This window comes from Amphibalanus amphitrite, unplaced genomic scaffold (assembly GCF_019059575.1).
Source record: "Amphibalanus amphitrite isolate SeventyFive unplaced genomic scaffold, NRLGWU_Aamphi_draft 000056F_arrow, whole genome shotgun sequence".
In the NCBI taxonomy this organism is placed as follows: Eukaryota; Metazoa; Arthropoda; class Thecostraca; order Balanomorpha; family Balanidae; genus Amphibalanus; species Amphibalanus amphitrite.
Genome location: NW_024881552.1, coordinates 535,543 through 554,206, shown reverse-complemented (window position 1 = coordinate 554,206; position 18,664 = coordinate 535,543). Strand labels below are relative to the sequence as shown.

Genomic DNA, 18,664 nt, shown 5'->3' with positions numbered 1-18,664 from the left:
ACTTAGCACGGCCTCGGTCAGGGTCCGGGCCTCGGAGCGGCCCAGCGCCGAGAAGACGGACGGCCGCAGGGCCGACGATTCCAGGTGCAGAAATTCACTTGAACTTGGCGTTCGCTGAACGGTGTATGGGATATAAATATTGCTTGCGATGAACGCGGAAGAACGACCGATCGGAGGTTGGAATAAGTTGATCAGTGAAAATCCTGTTCCCTTGTTATTCTTCACCTACAGCGTTATCAGTCCACCTTTTCCCGGAAAACGTACCGTCTTCACTCTCGCCACACAGCGCTCCTTCCTCGTCCGACTGTTGCCGCTGACGTGTGCTCCCGTCCGTTCTCGTCCGCTCTCTCGCCTCTCAGTTTATGGCTCCATGACGGGGCTTATCCGAGCAGCGCTCCGCCATCGACCGTTCGTATCGGGCGCCGTCTGAGAGCATCTCCAGCGCGGCCGCCGCTATCTGCTGCGACCCTCTCGGGGTCCAGCGGTATCCAGAGATCCAGCTCCGCACTGGGCGAGTCTCCGCAGCACCCGGCGTTCCTTCTGAACAGCCCCGCACTCTCGGCTGACACTATCCACTCAGCGGCCCTCCTGGTAAACAAGGTTACTCTGAGGGCCGATCGGTGACAACCTGTTGCCGCCGGGGTATCGTCGACAGGTATAACGAGCTTCCGGCGCAGACAATGGGCGACTGATTAGATCAGCGGACTGATCAATGATCATCCAATAGGTATGATGAAGGATCCATTGCATTTATCCATGCATCGTTTGCTATCGGTTCGGTTTGTCTCGTAGGCCGGCGATCTTCTCCGGTCCTGAAGCGCGCGGCCGTTCACTGGAGGGTAGACTGTCCCGCCTGACAGGCATGTATTGCGGTGCAGTCTAGCCGACGCTCCGCAGGGTTCCGCGAGAGCCGTGTGCTCCGCGAACATAAGCAATCAACCGTTGCATTCACTCACCAACTGCGTTTCTAGCCGGTCCGTTGCGGAGAGCGTTTCGCCAGTTGCTGTTATAAGATGCATCTCAGAGCACTAGAGTACCTGCGTGACATGCTCAAATGGGAGAAGATATGGGACTGGGCCCGTGATATCGCCAACCACGCAGGGTAGATGTGAAAGAGATGTTACCTACAAACGGCTCGATTCAGCCACAGGACGGAAAGGTTTGAACGATGATCCCGTAAGGACGCCCATGAAGGCAATAGTTTATTCATAGTTCAACCCACTTCATTCCACATAGACATAATGCATTCATGTAACCCAATACCATTAGAATGTGGCCAAAAACACAAAGCGATGACATGGTGAAGTACCTATCCAGCGCAATTGCGCTTGGTCGACATCAAGATACCACGGTACCAGCTCCAGAAAACACTCATCTACGCATGCATACACATACACGCAGAAGCGCGTAGATCAACGCTCGAAAATATGAGCTTTTCGTGTTCTTGGGCGTATAAAATTGTGTGCGGGTACGATAATCGACAAATGTTGTGAACAACAAACATCTTACGCTTATTTGGCGGTATCAGGGATGCAGTTACGGATGTCTCAGGCAAATTTTAGCCAAAATGCCTTCAGGATCGCAATGAAATGAGCGTCGATAAAACGAACGGCATAAAAGCAGTCCTCTAAACCGTTCGCTTTCCACCTTTAAATACAACAGGAAACAGCGGGTCAAACCTCACACCGATCGATACGCAGCCGACGGGCCGTGTCGGCGCAAATGTCGGTCTCACGGAAGATATGTATCTGCCAAAGGTCCCTCACTCGCTAAAGTCGGCGTCTGGGAAGACGCTCGATGCGAAACGTGAGAGCAGCCACTGAAAAACGGTGGCCCGAGTTCATATACACTGAAGCGATGGTCCCCTTCCTACAGCTACACACCGTACAGCGCCGTCACGGGAAAACATGGCGGGACTAGAGCCTCCCGGCGGAGTCACACCACACGGCAAACGGACTAGAGTCTCCCGGCGGAGTAATACCACGCGGCAAACGGACTAGATTCTCCCGGCGGAGTCGCATCGCACGGCAAACGTGGGCTCTGACACGGCATGGCTGGAAATCAGCGACATGCTCGGTACAGTCCAGTCACATCTAGACACACATCTCCACCGAAAACACACACTTACACACAGCCGACTAAAAGTGAAACATAAAGGTCGAAGTTTACGAATGTCATATGTATATGAATGTGACACAACTGTTTCATCTACAAACGAGACAATGGCATGCTTAAACGTTCATCAATCGACCAGAACCGTCTTAGTTCGATGTGGAAAGGGCCATCGCCAGTATTGCTCAATGCTACTGCTTCAACCCACTCTACAACTAATTTGGAGAGCGAAATCATTTTGTGCATGTTACACCGATTTGAATATTATTGACACCCAGGTTGTTCGAAGAATGGCTTGTTTAGGGTGGCAAGCCCCACACGAATTGTAAAGTATGGATAAAAAGGGCAACCTCAATAAAGATTGTGAGCTTTCTAAATTATAATGTTTTTATGTAATCGGTTATCGTTATGCTATTCAATCTTTACTCTAGAATAACACCTAACTCTTGAGTCTCTAAGCCAAACACTCATACTCTTAAGAAAACGTCGACAAGCCTCTTGAAAGCTCAATAACACTTGGCGCCGATAAAGGTCACATTTTTAGGAAGCAGTTGAGAACATCTTTGGCCACAAGCGTGTAACCAGTCGGAAACGCGAACTGTTCCCTCTTTGAAACACTGAGCAGTAAAACTTCCTGGAACAATTATCCAGTATGCACTTGTTAGCGCGATGTAGACCTTTTTCAAACAACGGGCGAAGAACTTTCGCCAGGCCCTACCTTCCCCTCTTCTCTTCCGTTGAAAGTTAACACAACGTTTTATAACATTTAACATCGCAGATACACACATACAAAGTACCGAGCCGACGGAAATGGTCAGCTGGACAAGCTTCACAAACAATTCACTCACACTGCCGCCAACAGCAGAGTCGGTACAATCCAACACAATCTGTCAGTTGTAGTAGACTCTGTTGGCCGGGTGACGTTTGTTCTTGGACCACGTACAGGTGAGGATTTTCACATAGGTCCTGCGGAAGGAGGCGTTGCAGAGGGCGTAGCAGAGCGGGTTCACGGTGGAGTTGATGTAGCAGAGGTAGTAGGAGAAGTTCCACAACTGGTCCGGGATGCAGTCGTCACACTCCAACATTACTCGAATCAGCACCAGCACGTTATACGGCGTCCACGTGATTATAAACGCCAACAAAATGGCCGACAGCGTCTTGGCCGCTTTCCGCTCCTGTTTCTTCTCTTCGCGTTTCTTTTTCTTCTTCGGATTGGGCGCCTTGGCGAGCTGTTTGGGTATGACGCGCGCGTTGAGCGGGATCCTCAGGTCCGGCAGCTGGGAGGGCCGCCGAGAGACCGGCGGGGGCGGCGGCAGCGGCAGGTCCTCGTCCGAGCTGTCGCTGTCGTCTGCTGCCGCCGCCGCCGCCGCCGCCGCTGCTGGGGTCGGTCTCCGCGCCGCCCTGGCCGCCGCGGCCCCCGCCCTGGCGGCCGCCGGCGCCGGACTCCTGCTCAGCGGACAGTGCGGCTGGTGGCCCGCCTCCGCGTCCGCGTCCGAGTCGCTCAGCATGGTGATGCTCGGGTCGGCGCTGGGCGTCACCGGCTCCGGAAACTTGATGACGATCGTGTAGACGCTCTCGGAGGAGAGGCTCCGCGAGGCGCCCAGCGTGCCGGCGCTGGCGTTGCGCCGCAGCCCGCTGAGGATGGGCAGTGGGGAGGGGATGGTGTGCCGCCCGTACGTGCACATGTAGGTGGGGGTCGTGTATACGGCGCTGTTGGTCTGCCGGAGCGACTGGTGGCGGCCGTTGGGAGCCGTGCGCGCCGCCAGCGGCAGGTCCATCGCCGAGTGGTGGTGTGCCCGGTCCGAGCCGCCGCCGCACCAGGCGCTCAGCCGCCGCCAGCTGCCGCCGCCCTGTGAATACAGTACCAGTCAGAGGTCAGGACAGTACTATCGGACCGCCGCTCCAGGCACTCAGCCGCCGCCAGCTGCCGCCGCCCTGTGAATACAGTACCAGTCAGGACAGTATGGCCGCCGCCGCACCAGGCGCTCAGCCGCCGCCAGCTGCCGCCGCCCTGCGAATACAGTACGAGTCAGGTCAGCACATATCGGACCGCCGCCATGTGAGAGCACATAGCACTGGTTTGGACTCGGAGGAGGGCACAGACCACCAATGCGGAAACCTTAGGCAGTGTCCTGTGCACTCAAAACCAGTCAGGACTAGAGGAAAAGGTCAGGGACCACCAGCGTGGACAAGACAATCCACATGCAACGTCTCTATACGTGCCAAGGACCTGGCTACTGCAGGGCTATGCGTGATTCATGACGTGGAGCTTGACTTTGGGCAGGACCAATGTATGCATGAGAGCTTCCCCGAACCACAGGACAGTGTCTCCTACATGTCGCTAATGAGAAATCCTACCTCCTCGCTTCTCGGAAAGCCTGTGGGCGGTTGGAAGCTATTCCATTCCAGGAAGCGAAACCATGAGTTTTCGTTGACAGTGTTTAATGAGAATGAGATATACGACTCTGGGAATGCGATACACTTCAAATTAGATAATATTTCTATGAAAAATCAGGTACAATATGCGAATGAAGATTAGCAGCTAAGTTAGCCTTCCTGAAATGAAAACTACGCTTTCTCCGTTGTAAACTATCTTGAAAAAAAAACTGAAACAAAATATGGTGACGAAAATTGAAATGATACACTTGAAACAACCTTGCGTTAGGCGGCACGGGCGGACATCGATAGCAGCGCCTCTATCGGTCACTAGGGAAAGCTGGGCTGTAGGCGACGAAATACCGGCTGAGTTGTCACACGTTGAATAGGTTTATAGACATCCGTCTTGTGAAAAAGTTGAACTTTTGCCTTCAATATTTCTACAGGCAATTTTAGAAGTGTCTTCACATACCTAGATTACAACACCGTTAAGATTATTGTATTCACTTCAAGCCTTCCCTATTGTTCTTGATGATGCGGGAACTATTTCTAATTAGTGTTTCTATTTTAAAAAAGAACATATTGTGCAAACGATGAAAAAAACATAGATGGAAGATTTTAAATGCAATTTTCTCTAGCAATTAATGATAAATTATCTACAGATCAAGGAAAAGATGCATGCTAACTGATAATTTAAAGTTCTTGGGGCCAGTTGTTTTCTTCTTTTCTTACGTCGCCCCAATGACCGCGAATACACTTGTGATAACGCCTATCGGACCTACGCATTCTCCGTTGACAGAGATGTAACAGCGAAAGTGATAACGGTTCATCACACACATTTCCCCTGTCTACCACCAACAGGTCGTCCATAGCGACCACTGAGATTGCCAGGGCTTGAAATCAACATCACTTGTGCAGCAACCCATTCAATCGTACCGAATAGTCGCAGAACTGTTCGGGTGCAAATATCGGATACTTTACCGGCCAAATGGTCGCCCGGCAAAACCGTTACTAGTCGGAAACGGTCCCGTTTTGAGCGAGTTAGTGGCGCACATACTGCCAGGTAAATCGAATGTCGGATATATTGAATGGTTGTCGAATAAATGTCAGTTTGAGGCTCCAATAAGGCGGGACCAGAATAAAAATAGCGAGACAGGATGGTAGCCACCTGTTTGGGCACTGCCTTCCAATGCACTTCTTTAGCAAGTATCTGTCCACTCCAGTAGCTCTCTCGACATCATCTAGCCGACACAACACCTTTTACCCCGTTATCTATTCACATTATATTCTTATCATCTATCCAGTCTACCACCTCCCCACCATTCTTTATCCACCCACCACCTCTACCCTCATTACCTTCTTATCCACTCCACCACCTTTCCACCATTCTCTCTCCACCCCTCCTCTCCCACCATTCTCTCTCTCTCCACCCCCTCCTCTCCTGCCGTTCCTCTGTCCCGACTCTGGGCGGCTGCACAGCGGCCGTCGCCTTCATCGACCGCTGGTGGGCGGCACCGTCCCAACCCTCCCGGCGGGCGGTCAGAGCGCGGCCCGGCACCGGCCAGCCGCCCATCGACACGATCCTCGGCTTCCTGCGACCACCGAGCACACCTGTTGCGCGGGGAGGCGTATACCGAGCGAGTGTGGCCGCTGTTCTGTAGTGTGGTGATTGACCTAGTGGTGACACGTTAGGTGGCGACCGCTTTGTTTGAAGATTGTTCTATACTGTGTAATGGTCGTAATGGGTTAATAACCGTTGGGTTATTAAGTCTGTTTGTATGCGTGGGTGTAATCACCCCTGTATGATAATTATCCTGCTGTTCCATTCCCCGATTATCCTGATGGCCGCTTCTCTCCTATGTCGTGCGATCGTTTTCCGATGGGTCTGCGTCTCCGTGTCTCCTCCCAGGAGACTGCCATCGGGCAGCGCTGGATGGGGAGTGGCCTGCTCGAGATGCACCATCGCACTCCCAGGAGTCGCCCCGTGGCAATGTCCCGCGCCACAGTACATTTATTTGATTATTTGTTGCGCTCACTCAATGGAGGCAGAGGCTGTCAGAGGCAGAGTATCCGGCCAATCCACCAAGTTTACCGTGTTTTATCAGTTGGGCAGGCACCAATCAATGTTTGAATGCACTTCGCAGCTTTGAATCAGTCTTATAAGTAAAAACGTACCGGCTGGCGACAGGGCTCTTTGTGATTTCCGCCAACAGAGGTTAAAGTTAGCATTATTTATTGTCGATTTCAAATATTCAAACTTTAAGTATGCTTCTTTTCAATTCAGCTTATTTTTCAAGCTTCTTTGTTTCAAATGCCTTTCAAATGCTTATCCTTCTTTGAATAAGAAGCATGCTTTAAACAAAACAAAAAAGAGCGCTGCATTTCAATATGTCCTGTAAACACAACTTCATTGTGACTGCAGCTCTCCCCATTACTAGCAGCTCTGTTATTCTGTGCCCCGGGTGTGCACACGTCCTTACATAAGGCCGGGAGGGACCATCCATTGACGTAAATGAAGTCCCTCAGGCATGCAGTTTATACAACGGGCCAACACTCCGCGGGTAACCGCGCTAACTTTGTCAAGCTGACTCAAATCTAGTCGGAATTAACATAAAGGTCTTATGTGGTATTTCCAACTTTGATCATTGTGCCGCCTAAGGACGCAACTAAGCCCATGGTTCCAACTGCGAGGGACTTTCTGAGGTAGGCATACATACCACAGTTGTGCGATATAATTAACACATGACTCATGAGGTTTGGAGAGGATTATGCTGAATTAGAAGAAACGATCATAGTAGTTATAGCGATACTGCGGCAGCCGGCAGTCCACTTAAAATGGAAGCATTGTACTCACAATTGTCTAAAAATCATTTTCGAAAACCCCAACTACTCAAACAGAGCAATTCTTCTGACCTAATGTAAAACACACACAAAACCATTGATACCGAAGTAGGTATGTTCCGGCGGCCTCCCAGCAGCGCTTTCTCACAGTCTCGCCCCCTGCACCGCCGCACCGGCGCGGTGTTGCTGCGCGCTCTCACCTTGTCCGCCCATCGTGCCGGTGTGGGCCGGCCGCCGCCGCCGCTCCTCAGACTGTCGTCTCGCTGGGACGGTGTGCGGTCAGCCCTCCGCCGGTGAGACTCGGAGCCCCCCTCCTCCGTCTGACTGTGGGAGCACACACGGACACACGGTCAGTCAGAGGAACGACGCAGGAGTCTCATTGGGTTAGTAGCCTAAGTAAGCACGAGAAAACACTGCATCGCACAGTGTACGTGCTCTGCTCCAGCCCATCCCTGTTGCTCCTACATTCTCATCTTGCCATTAGCTCATGACCTTTCGTGGCTCGCCGACCGTTCGGTTATTTTCAGGAGAAATGACTTGATTTTTCTCACCCACGAAGGCAGCAATCAGCATACCTGAAGTTAAGAGCACGCCATTCTACATAAGCAAAATTTCTAGGAAAAGCACACGCACCTACATTTCCATTTTCAGTGTTTTAAAAGCTACACTGGTCGCTGGTCAGCTCATGGTCTCAGTCCCAGCCTCCACCAAGGGCTGCAGCCTGGTAGAGCGCACCCTCGTATCTCTTCATTCACTACGCAAATCCAGTTTATTAGCTGGCCAGCGCGGAGGACGGTACCTTTTGCCGAGGTCACGGAAGGTCACCACCACTGAGTCAGGAATACGGAAGTGCGCCGGGTTGCGACCAAAGCCTTTTAGCATTGACATTTGCAGCAGAGATTGAGAAATTCGGATAAAGACAAGGTCAAGGTCAGATAAGAACCAGGCAAGATTAGTTCCATAATCTCCCAGTCAGACTCCGGACCAAAGCATGCTGGGCTTGACTAGGGAGTGGGCATCCACTGGATTTTGTACGGCTAAATATGTACATTTTACAATTTAAAGACATGATGTGGAGATGAATTGTGAATTAAAATGAAATCGGACTTACTCCACAAGAGTTCGTTGGGTCGGAGCTTTCGAATTGTATTACAATTCTTCGTCAGCGAGAGTCGTATCGGATGTTAACATCGAATCGAAGGTACAGTGCGGATCGAACAAAATATGGGTCGGACAGGAGGGTCTCTGAGGCAACTAGTTGGTCTTGAAATAAACATACAAACACTGGGAAAACACGTGAATAATAACAGGATGCACACTTACTAGAAAAAGCCTGTAAAGGTCGGAGCGGTCCATTCTATGGCCTGGTCAAGACCCACAAGTACCCGAATCCACCATCCACTGAAGAAGAGCGACTCAGCTGGATTTCTAACCTGAAACTCCGGCCGATCTGCCCAGCTCACCGGGGTGTTGACTACGAGCTCACAAAACATCTGACAGCCTGTCTAAAAGTTCTCCCACGGCCTCCACACTCCATCAGTTCTCCGATGGAAGTCCTGGATCTGCTGCAGAGCATGGGTCACGCCACCAACAGCTGCCGCCTCATCTCGCTGGATGTGGAGGCCATGTTCCCATCTATACCTACCCAGTCGGCCATCTCTCTCATTCGAACCATGCTGAATGAAAACCAAGACGCCCTCTCTGACGTAACCTGCCTGAGGCCAGATGCAGTGGCTGACCTTCTCTGCATCTCCATCAAGAACTGCCATGCTGTCGTCCAGGACGGCGACCGAGAGAGATGGTTTAGGCAGACTGCTGGCCTAGCCATGGGTAAAAGTTACTCACCAGTTGTCGCGGACTTGTACATGGGACACTGGGAACGTGACTTGGAACTACTGGCAGCCAACTGTGGAGGGAGAATTTATTCATTCTGCAGATATGCTGATGACTACCTGGTCCTCTTCGAAGGCAGCGACACCATCCTCAATGCATGGGTGGAGCTGCTCAACAACAAGGACCAGAACATCAAAGTCACTACTGAGATCGAAGAAAATCGACGACTGCCCTACCTAGACATCATGATCACAAGACAGGACAACAAGTTCACTACAAATGTCTACCGGAAGGCATGCACCACTAACCAAGTACCGGCCTTCAACTCCTATACAGAGACGCGCTATCTGAGATCAGCCATCAGATCTGACTGCTTACGTGCCATCCGCTACTGCTCCTCCGTCAAAGACCGCCTGCAAGAACTTGATTTTATACGCAAGAAATTCCACCGACACGGCTACCCTCTCTCGTTCATCAACCCGATCCTAAGAAGAACAGAAAAGGACCTCCAGCTGAAGGCCAGGGCTCTGCCGTCGCCACCGAACCCCAGCCCGCTGCCTGCACCCGTCCGGCTCTCGGTTCCGTTCGCTGGTCCCTGCTTCTACCAACTGAAGCGAGAAGCCAACAAGATCGGCATTCAGCTCGTGTCGAAGCCGTCGCAGACCATCGGGACCCTCCTCTGTAGCCAAGCCAAGCACCGTCTACCCAAGCAGCAGGAGAGCAATGTCATCTACTGCATCGAGTGCTCCTGCCGGGTAGAAGGTGACCCGGTCGTCTACATCGGAGAAACGGACCGAGAACTTGGAACCAGAGTCCGCGAGCACCGAGAGAGCTGGGCTGGCTCGGTCCGCTCCAGAGCCAACGCTTCAGCGTTCAGCACGCACCGGGACTGCACGCCGGCCTTCGACGACGCCAAAATCCTGAACCGTGCCTGCCACCACCAGATGAGACTCCTTCTCGAATCGGCCTACATTCGTACCGTGGGACGGCGGGAAGCCGTCCTAGTGTCACCCAATGACGCGAATGTGAACCGCAACTCTGGTGCCCTGCTGCAAGACAGGTGGCTTCCCATTATTCGCCGTTTCTGCCGTTAAAAAGTTCATTTATAGAATTTATCATTTTGATATTTTATATCTTAGTCTAGTCATGGATGAGATAATAATGGATTGGTGTCTTGGCAGTTTTTGGCGACATTGAGCTCAGGCCTGCCATCTAGCGGGAGAATTATCGTAAGTTAGGAGCAAGCCGAGTGAACGCCGCTGATTAGCATTGTGACACATGGGAGTGTGGTACTGTAGTAGCGGGCTTGTCGTGCAATTTTTCAAAAGGTTTTGTCTTTATATGTCAGTAAAAGCGAAGAAATTAATAAATTTATGTGCAGGGTCAGTAATAAGATAAGCAGTTCCATGTTATTTCCTCATTAAATCGTGAAACAGGGAGTTATTGGAGACTTCGCCAGCACGTGTCGTTTTCGCTATTTTTCACATGAGTTTTACTTGGCCTAAATCAAACAAATTGTTGTGTTGTTGTCTCCGACGCCAACAGTCCTCAGACTTGCACTCTCATTTATTGCGTCCGCTCCCGGTCACCGACTCCAACACACTGCCCGCCTCTCGGCGGCGACCCAGCACCGCGCCGGCCGCGCAGGGCCACGCCCCTGACATTCGGGGCCGCGCCATAAACCACGGGCGTCGCGGTTCCTACGCCCGCGGTCGGGCCCGCGCCACAAGGGCCGAGGAGCCACCGCCTACGCCGCTATAACTTAACTACGCCACACTCCTCCCCCCTAAAGAAATTGCCCCTACAGGATGGTCCTCCTGAGTAACATTAACGGTACACTTTCAAAACAACACAAAACGAGGCAACCACACATCATGTCAACATGAACACTCTCGCTGCGCTGAGCAGTCACCGAACAGCAAACATGACAATGTCTCCCAACGTTACCGCCGCTGCTGCGCTGCTGCTGCCGCTGCTATTGCTGGTGCCGCTACTGCCGCTGATGCCGCTCGTGGAGTGATGCCCCGTCTTCTTAACCACTTCCAAGGTATCCCGTGGGAGCAGGTCACTGATCTTCCGGCAGCCCTCTGGGATCAGATGGACCCCATCTGGGAGGTATACCATGGGATGCTGCCTCCGCCGCCTGTGAGTTAGCCTGTGGCCGGGCTTGCCCTCCTTTAAACAGATTCGCAGAATTGAACAGCTAGCGCCTGGAATCGCTCTGGTGGTCTTACTACCCTGCCCGACCGGGTTTTGTAATAGCGGTTGCCCTCTACCTGCTCTGTCCGCGCAGCTCCACTTTCCTGTGCCCTTGGCTGAAGGAGTTCCCTTTCTTCCACCTCTGCCTCCAGGCTGTCATCATCCCGAGACTCGTAAAATGACAGCCGACTGCTCCGACACCACGGTGTCCCCCGCTTGGCATGTTCATTCCGTTTACTATTTGCAGATGCTGACCCATCAGCCATCCCCTGAGGTGGTCGAGCGTCCTTCGTCCCAGCTCCTGCTATCTGGCGACCTCGCGTGCGGAAAATCCTGCTCGAGAAGGCTGGTTTCAACCGGTTGTGGTGCACATTCGTCATTCTTCCTCCTGGCCCTTGCACCTTGTGCACCACACTCTGCTCTCCATACGATTTAACGATGGTGGCCGGCCCCTTGTATGGGAGGCCAAGCTTTGGCTTACCTCCCGCTGCCGCCGTAGGGTCTGTCACCCACACCTTGTCTCCCGCCTTGTAACCAGTAAGGTGCGCTTTCTTATCGCATCGTCCTTTCATCTTCCTGGCTGCTTCTTCCGATTTGGTTCGAGCGTCCTGGAATGCCTTTTGCAGGGTTCGTGATCGGTCTTCCAAGAAACTTTGGACCTGCACCAGTGGTTCAGGTGGACGGAACTTTGCATCCGCGGGAAGACGGGCTTCCTGACCATGGACCAGGAAGTAAGGAGTGTATTGTGTTGTTTCGTGTTTCGATGAGTTGTACGCCATAGCCGCTGCTCTGACTTTTAAATCCCAGTCGGAGCCCTGTGGCTCGATAAACTTTGAGACGACGTCCTTGAGCGTCCTCATAAACCGCTCCACCATCCCATCGCTCTCTGGGTGGTACGGTGTTGTTCTTGTCTTTTCGATACCAAGCCTTCTGCATAGTTCCTGGAAAACGGCCGACTCAAACTGCCGCCCTTGGTCTGAATGAAGCCGCTCCGGAACTCCAAAGTCGTACACCCACAACAGCAGGCAGTCTGCCACCGTCTCAGCCTTTTGGTTTTGCATGGGATAGACTTTTACCATTTTGGAAAAGTAATCCATTATTACCAGGGCGTAGCGGTTCCCTCTGCTAGAGCAGGGCATTTCAGTGATGTCCATTGCCACACGTTCAAACGGTCGGCTCACAAGTTCAGTTTGTAGCGGTGCTCTTGCTGTGGTAGACGACCGGTTCCTGCGCTGACACAATACGCAGGATTTGCAGTAGTCCCGGACCTCTCCGTACGCACCAGGCCAGTAGAACCTCTCCATCACTCGGTCTAGAGTCCTCCGGAAACCCATGTGGCCCGCTGTTTCATCATCATGCAGACTCTGAAGAACTTCTTCCTTCTTGCTCTGTGGGACCAGGATCCTGAAGCTGGTTTCTTCATTGTGTTTCCTCACGATGCCCAAAACATGGTCTCTGATTTCCAGGTTTTCAAAATTTCTGGCAAAAATCCGTCGCTTCCAAGCTCCTTTTGCCTTCGAATCAAACCGATGCACCTCGCCATCCTGCACCCATCGAATGACCTCAGACAGCACCTCGTCTTCTTCCTGGACCGTCCGCCAGTCTGTTTTCGCGAAGCCCTGTCCGCTGTTGGTAGACCTGGACATCTGGCTCGCCTGGTCCTCGGCTTCTCGACAGACGGCTGTCGTTCCGGTTTGGTGCTGACTCTGTTCTGACGTGTCATCTCCATTGCGATTCAGTGAATTTGGCACCTCACCGCTGTCCTGTTCCTTCGCACCCGCGAACGGAACGGAATGGACCGGGGGCATGAGCGACCCTGCTGTTGACTGGACGTCAGGCGCCACCTCTGGCGTCACCTCGTCTCTTGCAGGTCTTCGTGAGAGTGCATCAGCGTTGCCGTGACTCTCGCCCGGTCTGATCTCGACCTCGAACTCATAGGAGCTGAGCTCGACTGCCCAGCGACCTCTTCTGCCCGTAGCGTCGTTTTCAATCACAATCGACTTTGGTAAGTTTCTCAAAGGTTTGTGGTCTGTGCACACCGTAAACGGCGAGCCAACCAGATATTGGCGGAAGTGGCGTATCGACCACACAATTGCCCAAAGCTCCTTGTCATAAGTTGGCCATCTTTTTTCCGACTTAGACAGCACTTTACTGGCGTAGGCGACCACATGATCCTCACCATCGACTGTCTCGGTGAGGACTGCGCCTATCGACGCGTTGCACGCATCGGTGTCCAGCCTGAATTTGCCTCGGAACGTGGGCAGTCGTAGCACCGGTGCGGAGGTCAGCACGTATTTCATCCTTTCAAAGGCGTTCAACAGCTCGGGTGACCAATCGAGCGGGCCCTTTCGCGCTGCAGCCTCTCGTAACAGTCTAGTTTCCTCGGAATACTCTTTGACGAACTTGCTGTAGTAGCCACACAAGCCCAGGAAGCTCAGTAGCTCATCAGCGTTTTGAGGTTGTGGCCACTGAGCCACCTTTTCCACGTTTCTCGGGTCTGGAAGTATTCCTCCCGACATGACCTTGTGTCCCAAGAAGGTCACTTCCTGCCTCCCCAGGAGACACTTGCTCGGCTTCAGCTTCATGCCAGCTCCGCGGATCCTGTTGAACATCTCAGTCAGTGTCTCGAGATGGCCCTTTTCAGTGCCGTTGAAGACAATGATGTCATCAATGTAGACCAGGCACGTTTTGTTGTCCATTCCTGCCAAAATGAGTTCCATGAGCTTCTGGAATGTTGGTCCAGCGTTTTTGAGGCCAAAGGCCATGACCTTGAAGTGATGAAGACCCTTGCCTGTTGTAAAAGCGGTCTTTTCTCTGTCCTCTGGAGCTATTTCGACTTGCCAGTATCCTGACGCCATGTCCAGCGAAGAAAAATATTTCGCTCCTGCCAGTGTGTCCAGTGCATCGTCCACTCGGGGAAGGGGATGGGACATCCCCTGAGTGACGCTGTTCACAGCTCGCAGATCCACACAAAATCGGTAGCTTCCATCTTTTTTCCTTACCATCACAATCGGTGAGCACCACGGACTGGTGCTTTCTTCTATGACGCCGTCTCTGAGCATCTCGACCTTTTGTTGTTCCACTTGATCTCGCAGCTTCAGTGGTATTCGGCGAGGCCTCTGCTTGATCGGAGCGGCATCTCCCGTCTTAATTTCATGTTGAGTGAGATGAGTCCTTCCGATATCATCGGCGCCCTTGCTGAATATGTCAGAGAACTCACGCACCAGCGCTTCTAGCTCTCGTTTACCTTCTTCTGACAAGTCACAATTCTCCAAATCCAGACCTGGAACAGTCGTGACTGAAAGCTGTGCTGCATCCTTTGACGCATCTGCCTGCTCGCAGATATCGTACAAGTCCTTTTCTCCTTCCGAGATGGTGAACAACGTTCCTACGTCTGTGTGCTTCATGATTTTAGCCTCGGTCGTGCCGGTATTGACCACTTTGATCGGGATAACCCGATTGTCTCGGACGATCGCCACTGAGCGTGGCACCCATAGATGTTCCGCGTTCTTCTTCTCACATGGCTCTAAGACTCCCTGGAAGCTCTGGCCTGGGTCCATTTGCGACCCACCGTTCAAAGGTTCGACTTTTGCCAGTACGAACGCTTCTGAACGTGGAGGAATGATCGATGTCTGCAGAATGCGTACCCTTGATCTGCTCGGTTGAACTTCACTGTAAGATGGCAGCGGAATTCTCAATTTCCCAATGCGGCACTCGCCTGCCTCATCGTCCAGAACCGAGCGATACCGACACGCGAAATCTCGCCCCAGTACCAGGTCTACAATGAGGCCTCGTGTCACCGCCACTTTGCAGGTGAATGTTTCCTCTTGGATCCTGAATCCAATCTGTCTACATCCCAGGATGTCAATGTGTTCTCCAGAAGCCCCGAGAACAGAGGAGGCTGACCGTTGATCAATCAACCGGTCGCCCTGCTCCTCCAATGAGTTGGCCAGCTCTTCATTGATCAGTGAGAAGTCCGCTCCAGAGTCCAATAAGGCCCAAATCTGCCTCCCTTCCAACATCACCTTGATCATTGCTGCCCGATCAAAGAACAAAACGAACGTTAAGTACTATCTATAAGTCTAATGAAAAAGTTGAACGGATTTGCTAACGTCATTGCCGCTCAATACGTCATTCAAGACGCTCTATGAAAAAGACCCAACCAGTGCTGCGTAGTCGATGAAATTTCAGTGACTTTGGCTCCATCTCCGATTCCGGTATCCAAATATCGACTCCGACTCCTCCGGGCAGAACTGTCGATTCACACAGACTCCGACTCTGACTCCGACTCTGCAGCCCTGGTAAGTCTGTGGAGTCGATGACTTTTCAGTGACGTTCGACTCATACTCCGACTACAGCTTTTAAAAATCAACCGACTCCGAGTAGGAACTGAACCGCTGGCTCTGACTACAATTCCGCAGCCCTGGCCCAAGATAGCCGCCCAAAACAACTTTGATGTGTGATCTTCTTCGTACATTGTTAATGTTATTTTAAACAAGGAGTGAAAAAGGGAGACGAAGCCTTCACAAACAAGGATCTCCTGTTGCAGATCATGATCAGCTGCTGGAACAGAAAGGCATAAACACCACGCATCTCAGTTTATCGTTTTCCTAACGACTCTGCACCAATGTAAGCACTGATCAATGCATTGCGAGCATCGATGTGACATTTGTGTACAAGTTTGAGTGTTATCCGCCCAGCCGTTCTTGAGATATGGAAGTGGCACCCCGCAGTCCGCACGTGCGCACGTGCAGTAGCACCCTCATAGTGACACATGGAAATGCATTGGCCACTGGGTGCCTAACTATTGACGAAGTTTTACTGTAATGGGCCCAGCCAATGCGGAGTTACTTTATGTGGAACAATTTCGACACCCCTAAGTTGGCACGTGGCACGTGCCGTAACAATTAACTAAGATGAAGAAAATCGAGCGAAATTCGGAGAAGAAGGAATAAGCGTACCAAATACGTATGACATATTGTCAAACTGCTGTACCATTGTGAGTAAATGACCATTGAAAAGGTCGTACAAGCCGATGGGACTGGGCGTTTCAATACACACCGTCGTACGCATTTTATTTTCGTTATTACCTTAATGCTGCTTGACATTTTTGGCTTTCAAGCATTCAAGACATTTTTTATCGTCTCAAGTCCAATAAGATTACCTCCAACTCGTGGGAATATGCACTTCAAGCCAACTAGCACACCACACCCACGTGTGTCATAATGCTGAGAGATGGCGTTCATTCGGGTTGCTCCTTACTTACGATAATTCTCTCGCTAGATGGCAGGCCTGATCCCAATGTCGCGGATCCCAATGTTAATTTCCACGAGACACCAATCCAGTGTTATATCATCCATGGTCTAGTTTACTATTCGTGTTTTTGTAAAGCTTTATCTCTGCTTTAGGTACTGTTTGCACCTAATCTATGCAATTTTTTACATGTCATTAACTGTATTTTTACCTACCTGCCTATATTTTTGTATTAGATATTTTACTAGTGTGTTTTATACCCATTTTACAGGCTTTTTTCTAGTAATAAGTGTGCATCCTGTTATTATTCACGTGTTTTCCCAGTGTTTGTATGTTTATTTCAAGACCAACTAGTTGCCTCAGAGACCCTCCTGTCCGACCCATATTTTGTTCGATCCGCACTGTACCTTCGATTCGATGTTAACATCCGATACGACTCTCGCTGACGAAGAATTGTAATACAATTCGAAAGCTCCGACCCAACGAACTCTTGTGGAGTAAGTCCGATTTCATTTTAATTTACATTTTACAAGTTACACTCTATGCATAGTGTCTGCAATTGTCCTAGTGATGATGTTAATCCGTTGTAAACAATTCCTGTTTATGAAACATCAACACAACTTCTAGACCTCCACCTCACTGCACCTAGTGAGCGGAGTCCTTCCTCCCAGTCCGTCTCGGCCTGCGGCAGAGCTGAGTGGCAGACCGTGGCGGCAGGCCGTGCAGTGGTGGCCCGGGCTGCCTTCAGTCTCGGCTCTGATCGATCGGCGGAGGATTCTCACGGCCAGCCGTCCCGCCACCGCCAGCGTCTCCGGCTGTCCCTTTCGCGCTCCTCTGCTCCCCACAGAACTGGGCGGGTTACACCGGGACACTGGGTCGTGCCGGAAAGTGGGATTGTCTTCTTGCAACGCGGAACGGAATGGAATCATCTTATTACAACTGTAAGCGAAACTATTTAAAAGCAAAGCATTTGCGACAAGCATCGGCCAGTGAGATGGGATGAGGCTTCCATGTAGAATGTTTCCAGGTTAAAACGGAGGGCTAAAGCAGGATGACAGAACTGAAGCATTGAGGTGCCAATAGCCGACCTGTCAACGGTGCTGTTACGGTGAGCGCACACTCTTGTCCTTCACCTACGGTGCAATTTTGAGCACCATTCCATTCAAACAGATAACACTCAACACCCCACGTGTCTGCTGCATAGGAAGCCACAGAGCACCATTCCACTGAGACTAGCCGGGTCCTTCCTGACGGGGCCGCTGCTGCGGGGGCTCTTCTTTACAGTTCCGTCCCGGTGGAGAGGGCCGCCGATTTCCCACAGGTGGCACAAACCTAACGATACGCCACCGCGCCGAGCGAACTCGCCGTAACTCTATTTATACACCATTCCGGAGCCGAGCTGCAACATGGCGGCGTCTGGAGTTGGACCATGTCCATCCCGCGGCCCTGTGCTGACCGTTTGGAACGTTTATCCCCGGAGGCAGGGTGCCCGGCGGACGTGTGTGTTTCTCTGCGGAAGAAGCGTCTCCGCGTGATCCTCTGTCCCCGGTGGGAACGCCGGGCCTGAGGTAATTTACTGGAGGTCGGCACACAGCACGCGAGGGAAGCCACGCCACCAGCCGGGCCGGCGCGCCGGGCCATCTCCGGCGGCGGCCCACATTGGACACCGGCCCAGGCCGGACGGTCACACGTGCAGAGCGGCAGGTCGGGCTGAAAGGTCATACTCGAGCCCATCCGATCACCTGGTCAGCGGGTACACGTTGAAGGACACTCGCAGATCCATCTGAATACCATCGGCCAGGTAAGACGAAGACTCAAATTAAATCACTCGACTAGGTCACCGAATCAGATCACACGAACGCACAGACCACGGACCAGGTTAAAATTATACCACCTACTGGTTTGGAGGAAAAGGACGGTGCAATGCAACCCAGACTACAAAGGTCAGACTAGTGAAGCTGCGACTGAGAAAATCAAGCTACGCGATATAATTTTCATGTCATATGTATGTCACTATAACACAGTTTTGCATTTATATGTAAGTTACACG

The 18,664-nt window shown here is 51.7% G+C and overlaps 2 protein-coding genes across 2 annotated transcripts in view; one reads left to right on the top strand and one right to left on the bottom strand.

Annotated features, from left to right (window-relative positions):
* Nucleotides 1-1,189: 1,189 nt before the first annotated feature.
* The window catches only part of LOC122378189 (muscarinic acetylcholine receptor DM1-like), a 35,230-nt gene continuing 17,755 nt past the window's right edge, over nucleotides 1,190-18,664 (bottom strand). Inside the window, exons 3-4 of the mRNA XM_043358954.1 lie at nucleotides 7,530-7,653; nucleotides 1,190-3,962 (exon numbers count right to left, since the gene is read on the bottom strand). Of these exons, the coding sequence (XP_043214889.1) occupies nucleotides 3,003-3,962; nucleotides 7,530-7,653 (1,084 nt within the window). The 3' untranslated portion in view covers nucleotides 1,190-3,002. The remainder of the gene's footprint in view (nucleotides 3,963-7,529; nucleotides 7,654-18,664) is intronic.
* LOC122378190 lies at nucleotides 9,180-17,027 on the top strand. The gene is made up of 2 exons (XM_043358955.1): nucleotides 9,180-10,300; nucleotides 16,723-17,027. The coding sequence occupies exon 1, from the start codon at nucleotides 9,195-9,197 to the stop codon at nucleotides 10,254-10,256; it is 1,062 nt and encodes a 353-aa protein (XP_043214890.1). The 5' UTR covers nucleotides 9,180-9,194; the 3' UTR covers nucleotides 10,257-10,300; nucleotides 16,723-17,027.